The 6,634-nt window shown below is 30.7% G+C and overlaps 1 protein-coding gene and 1 long non-coding RNA gene across 2 annotated transcripts; both read left to right on the forward strand.

The window, feature by feature from the left end:
* The first annotated feature begins 1,005 nt into the window (after positions 1-1,005).
* Positions 1,006-3,456, forward strand: LOC132162156 (receptor-like protein 5). Its single transcript, XM_088511433.1, has 7 exons — positions 1,006-1,205; positions 1,333-1,395; positions 2,476-2,552; positions 2,663-2,776; positions 2,914-3,040; positions 3,123-3,194; positions 3,309-3,456. Exons 3-7 carry the CDS (start codon positions 2,489-2,491, stop codon positions 3,454-3,456), a joined length of 525 nt encoding a protein of 174 aa, XP_088367559.1. The 5' UTR covers positions 1,006-1,205; positions 1,333-1,395; positions 2,476-2,488.
* A 1,367-nt stretch (positions 3,457-4,823) lies between these two features.
* Positions 4,824-5,525, forward strand: LOC132162155 (uncharacterized). The gene is made up of 3 exons (XR_009438206.2): positions 4,824-4,997; positions 5,078-5,106; positions 5,233-5,525. It is a non-coding gene; the product is annotated as an uncharacterized LOC132162155 (long non-coding RNA).
* The last annotated feature ends 1,109 nt before the right edge of the window (positions 5,526-6,634 follow it).

Here is a 6,634-nt window from a genome sequence, read left to right on the forward strand (position 1 = left end):
CATGGTGTGCATAAGATTAGACCTTTGTCCGATGTTCAAGAAAGGGACAGCGAGAATCCACTTGCTGTGACAGCGAGAATCCACTATTGTTGATATAATAACTTCCATACGCAATGTTGACATGAATAGAAAAGGAACTGTTCGAATATCATCTACTAACATCACCGTAAACCTTGTTAAAATACTGTTAAGAGAAGGTTTTGTTGAAAACGTGAGGAAACATCAAGAAAGCAACAAATATTTGTTGGTTTTAACCCTACCACATAGAAGGAATAGGAAAGGGCCCTATAAAATTGCTTTAAATTTAAAATAGTTTATTATTAAATCAAAATTTAATAATAATTCATCACAAATTTAAAAATAATTTTAAAAGTCATAATTACTTTTGATGATAAGAGGCATATGCATTATCCAAAAACCAATATAAATACTTTCTTTATTTCAAAGACCCCAAATAAAGTAGTGCATATCCAATTAATTGTTTATAATATTTAATTATTTTTCAATGATAGATGATTATTTTGGAGTTATTTTTTTCTTAGTAATTAATTTACTTCCCCAATAAAGATAAAATTATATTTAAATTATTTTCAAATTTACTGCAATCTCTACCGTATGAGGTGTGTTGACCCAAAAAAACAAAAAATAAATAAAAAAAATAATAAAATAAAAATAAAAATAATGAAAGAAAAAGAAAAGTGGGTATTGAGACACCAGAGAAGAGAGAGAGAGAGAGAGAGAGTGAGAGTTTGAGACAAAAAAAGAAAGAGAGGGAGAGTGAGAGAGAAAGAGAGAAAGAGACATTTTGCTTAACATGGAGGGTTTGGTCTACGAGGTTCGCCCATTTCCTCACCTTCCGCCTGCTCTTCTGTCTGCCGAACCAAAGATGCATTCAAAGAAACGATAAGACGTCACTCACTCTCTCTCTTTCTCAGTGAAGGTTTTGCTTGACTCTTTGCGCTCAAAGGCAATCTGGTTGGACTGCTTGAGATTAAAGTACTTAACTTTCTTGCGCATCCTCTTTACTCTTCTCTAAAACACTCTTCTTTGCAACTCGCTTTCCCCTTCTATTCCAGATTTTTTTTTTTTCCTTTGAGTTCTCTTCCTTTTCTTTGGTTTGCTGTTTACTTGGGGTCAGAATAGGGGATAATGGTGGAAATGACAGTTCATTCTTTCTCTGAGGTCACCTCACCGGACTTCTCATAGTATATCAATCAGTCCCATTTTTCCGACGACAGTTACTATATGATTGCTGAGTGCTTTTATTGATTTTTTTTCTTCTTCTATTTTTGTTTTCCCTGAGCATTTTTCTATTTTTGTCTTTGTGTTTAGGTGCTCTAGTATTCTAGCGACGTCTTGAGTTGATGAGAAGAAAGTTTAATTACTGAAAAAAAGGTACGTTAATCATATTAGTTTTAATGTTAGAAAGAAAAGTATTTTTCAATGGATAAAAAGTGGTATTATTGTTGTGATATGATAGATTGTGGTTGGATCATGGTTGCTTGGGTTTTTGTGACTTTGTTCATTTTCTATTATTGATTAATTCAGGTTTTCATTTTGATAATTTTTTTTTTCCTTTATAGAGTTTTAAATTATATCTATGGGAGCAAATATTTAATATGTTGAATTTATAAGGATTAAAATTTATGAATTTTTAAATTTATTTGATATAAGGCTTTATGGTGTTAATTACAAAAATATGGTTCAAAATGATCTTATAAATACTTCTCATTTTTAAAAGCCAATGAGTTAATTAATTGAGGGAAGAAAAGAAAATTTGTTATATGATAATCTTTAAAAAACTTTTTAAATAAATTATATATAATAAGAAAAAACCACCGGGTATAAGCTAGTATATACCCATGGTAATGGGTATAAGCTAGTATTAGTGGCGATGAATTATTGAGACAAGTACTGTCTCTCTTTAGTAACATGGTAATGGGTTTAAGTTGGTTGTTATTGTGAAACGTTGTGCTTCTATTTATTTTCCCAACAATCTCTAAACACTCTAAACAATAAATAAATGTTTCTTTAGGTTGTTAAGGTTTATAGTTATAGAGAGAGTTTTTATAGAAACCGAAGGGCTCAGAGGCTCAAACTTAACTTGCAACTTAACTATAAGACAGAGTTCAGAAGCATTGTAGACTTGTTGTGGGTTTGTCTCAATTTTGAATATATTTATTTTTTGGAAGCCTTTTTTCTTGAAATTGGGGTCTGATTATTTATTTCCTTCTGAGATTGATATATTTGTATATGAGAACCATTCTTGTTGTTTTATTATTATTTGTCTTTGAAACATGTTTATAGCTGGGATTATCTATCTGAAAATATTTGAACTTATATATATATATATATGTTTGTAGAATCAATATATTAACTTATTGGTCTTGAATCCTACATTTCCTCTCCCTGCAATCTTCTTTTCAAGCACATACATTCTCTATTTCTTACTAACTTGAATCTTTTTTTTTCAAGCACGGAGATATAGATGGAGAGGGTGACAAGAAGATCAGTTTCTTTGTTCGTATGGAGTGTGATTGTTGTATCCGCAGGTATGTTTCTCTCACTAATTCATCTCACATGCATTTGATTTTCAAGTCACTTAAATTATACCATTTTCCTCCTCACCCCCCACAATCTACGTACACTGCGTTGATTACAGCTTTTCGCCCCTCAAAGAGTACTAGTGTGTCAGCCGCAGTGTCGACAACCATCACCATAGCAAGTAGGAATGTGGATGATGGGGGCAACACCTCCAATATTGCCGTAGAAGAAGGTACGTACGCCCTATAATTATTTACTTCACTTTTTTGTTTTTTTGTTTTTTTTAGCAAATTTATTGGCCAAAGATTAATATAACTGAAAGGTTGAATAAACATGTCTCGTTATTTAAAAGAATTTGTTTCTTTGCAGTTGACGAAATGATGTACATCAAGTCTTCCTTCCAATATTCCAAAGAAATTCTGAAGACCTGGATACCCAAATCCGATCCATGTGATTTTGCATGGGTTGCTTGTTTAGGCGGTTCAGTGAGTACCATGTTAGTACCGGTCCATCGTACCTGTTTTTCTGGGGAAATGACTTCTTTTTTTATTAACAGCTGAGTTGTGATTGTGGTGCAGAAGCATAGTAGATCAAAACTTGGCTGGTACTCTCTCACCACACTTGGACAATTTAACAAATCTAGAATTTTTGTAAGTAATTTTCTTTCTGAAAACCTTTATTTTGATTTGGTAATATTCTATTATGTAAGGCTCTTCAGGAGAACCAGAGAGAGAATGAAAGACTAATAATATTTTGTTTTGCAGGATCCTCAGAAATGTTGGTATATCCGGATCAATTCCCTCTGAGATCTGGAGGCTCCAGAAACTTGTGATGCTTGATCTTTCACATAATTTTCTTGTTGGTCAAGTTCCCAGTAATCTGTCATACTTGCCAAACCTTCGGTCTCTTTAAGTAATATATATATATATATACACATATATATATATATATATATATATATATATATGTGTGTGTGTGTGTGTGTGTGTGTGTTCTTTTTGCTGTGCTTTTCTCCTTTTATGCATGATTCACTAGCATATAATCCACGTCATTCGCGGGTATATTTTTTAATTATGATTTAAATTCAAATATTTTTTCAATGAAACATCTTGAGAAATTAAAATATATATATATTGAAAAAAAAAAAAAAAAAAAAAAAGGAAAAGAGATGATGGTGCATGTAAGATGAAAATAGCAATCAATTAATTAGATTTTTTAAAACAACGTACATTTAGACTTTCAAGTTACAACTTTAGCTGCTTAGAAAAAAAAAAAAAAAAAAAAAGTTACAACTTTAGCAATTTAAATATAAACAAAATATTGAACATCAAACGGCACCAAACACTATTTTGTCAATATAATTGTACATCACACTTAAATAAACATAGAAGCTGGTGTTGAAGGAAGAAAAAAAATCAATAAATGGAATGATAGTTTATAATTTACATATATAACATGATCAATCTAATGAACAACTAATATATAAAAACAACCAAGGGGAAGAAGTTTCTTTGTTGGCCTTTCAACTCAAACAACCGCAACTTTCTTTTTGCTGTAGAGAACAACACAGGGTAAAAAGAAAGTGCATAAAGCTTCTAATTAATGCGTTACATTCTGTACTTTTCACATATTGAAACCTTAGCTAGCCAAATACTCTCCTGTAATTTTTTTTCTTATTCAATTAAAAAAGAAAAAGAAAAAAGAAAACAACTTTAACCAAATAAGCCGCCGCCAATTAATTCGTTGATCGAATTGGATGCCAAAAAAAATATAACAAAACAAAAATCCAAGATCCAACATGTTATGGTGTGTCTAGGGATTATAATATATTCAAATAAATATATAATATTTGAATTGTGATTATTAAGACATTAATAATATTTGTGTGATACCTATTGTATTTAAATACAAAATAACAATTTTTTTCTTCTTCTTATGAATACAAAATAAAACAAAATCTTTCGCTCAATATTTAATGCAATCAAATAAATTATTTCACGTCATGTTCAATACTTAATTTTCTAAACAACAATTCACATGTTGCAATTCTAGGCTATTCTAAGAGGGATTATATATATATGATTTCTCTCAATGAAAACATAATTTGTTTATTGTTCTTAATGCCAAATAAAAAAAACTATTTATCTTTATAGTTTAGTATAGTCATCCACAATCTGACCTACTAAGCATCTATATATCTATTTTTACGTCATCTTTCTTGCGATATCTTTGTAGGTCAAAACCTTTGTTTAATATATGCCATATCATTTGGCTAAAAATAATTGATACCTGTTATACAAAAAAAGAATAAAACTAACTGCTTCTTCAGTACTTTGAATTTTATTTCTGAATATTGATAAGGTTTTTTCTTCTCTTTTTTTTTCTAGTGATTTATCCAATAATAATTTGACTGGTCCCATGCCCAAGGTACATCCGAGTCCGAGACCACACATGTAAGCCTCACTCTCGATCATTCCTTTTCTTCGTTTAATTCTTTGTTCAATATTTATTTATTATTTCATTTTTGATGCAGTGTTCCGATCGGCCCACCAAGTAACCAAGGTTTTGCCTATTCCCAGTTTCTTTTACTCATTGGCTTAATATATGTTTAATTTTAAATGTACTTTTTTTTCTTTTATAATTTCTTGCGATTAACTGATCAGCCTCTTGTTGTTTATGCATATAAAGTCTCTCCACCTCCCAGAGGCAACAGTATAAAAACTGCACTTGCAGTTGTAATAGCTGTTGTTTGTCTTGCGATACCTTGCTGAGCCCAATCTTTCATGCATGGAAAAGCTACAAACAATTAAGTAGACAGAATTAGTTTTCACTTTTCATGATCTTAAGAAACTGAAATCCTTAAAATCATGGGATTAAATGTTTTGCCTTTTTTGTAGTATTCATATATAAATCCAGATCTCTGTAATACGATATTAGCTGCATGGTTTCATACTTAATTAATGTTCCTATTAACATTTATTTTCGCCTAGTTGCTATTAATTATTAAATGTCCTCCATATCTCTCTGTTAACATACTTTTTTAAAAAAAAATTTAATTTGTCTTTTTTTTTTTTTTTCCCATAATTTGTCCTCTTTATCTCTGTTAACATCAAAATTGACGTTTTCCTAACTTTATTTATTATTTATTTATTTTTTTAGATTTGATTTTTTAATTAAATTATTAAAAAAAATATTATTTTAATGCGATGTAGTAAAAGTACTTACGTGGCACTAATGGACGGCATAATTTCAAAGGAAAAACCAACGCAATATGATCTATTGCTAATATTTCCTAGCTAGACTGCACTTTTCGACCCGAGCCAAAATTTTCCAAATATGTTTCAAACCCCAAGTTTTACATAGAAAATAATTTTAAAAGGTGATCACCGATTTTTGCAAATTCCAACAAGTTCTGTGGATCGAATATCACTTATAAGATGCTTAAGCTAAAGGTGTAAGAACACTCACAATGAAGAGTCAAATAATATTTTTAATTATTATTTTAATGAATTGCAAAATAGATATTTTAATGAATTAGCCCAAAAAAAAAAATTTGTTACATGTAGTGGCACTATTCAAATAGCCATTTTATTTTCAATGAAAACTTATTCTGCAGCTTTCCTAATAAAGCTAGAATCTGACTTTGATCGGCAAGAACAATATTCTCGGATCCCTATGCCCCTTATTCTCCCACAACCGGTTCTATTCACATATTTTCTTTCTAAGTGGGCTGAACGAAACAACCAGGTCTTCTAGTAATAGCCCACCGTCTCATTTTCAAATGGGCCCACACCCTTAAATTGAACCAACCCAGCCCCAAATTAACCCAACACAACCTTCCCCTCTTAACCCACAAAAAATACCAAGGATTTTCTTAAAATAATGACAATTAATTATGGTTTTCTGCCAAATAGAATAATGTTATTGACATACTATAGTAACTATACCCTAATCTCACATTCTTTTTCTTTTTTTTTCCTAAGCTAATAAGGGAAAAGGTTACAAAGGGGTCTTCCTTACTCTTTATTCTAACGGAAAGATAATAGGAGACCAATCTAGAATGCTTCCTAACACTAAGTTGGAAGTGGTC

The sequence above is a fragment of the Corylus avellana genome, chromosome 10 (assembly GCF_965113065.1).
Source record: "Corylus avellana chromosome 10, dhCorAvel1.hap1.2, whole genome shotgun sequence".
NCBI lineage: Eukaryota > Viridiplantae > Streptophyta > Magnoliopsida > Fagales > Betulaceae > Corylus > Corylus avellana.

Coding starts and splice junctions, on each gene's coding strand:
- LOC132162156 (XM_088511433.1), top strand. CDS start 2,489: ATGGAGAGGGTGACAAGAAGATCAGTTTCTTTGTTCGTATGGAGTGTG. Junction 2,777..2,913: donor CAATATTGCCGTAGAAGAAG/GTACGTACGCCC, acceptor GTTTCTTTGCAG/TTGACGAAATGATGTACATC. Junction 3,195..3,308: donor TTAACAAATCTAGAATTTTT/GTAAGTAATTTT, acceptor TTTGTTTTGCAG/GATCCTCAGAAATGTTGGTA.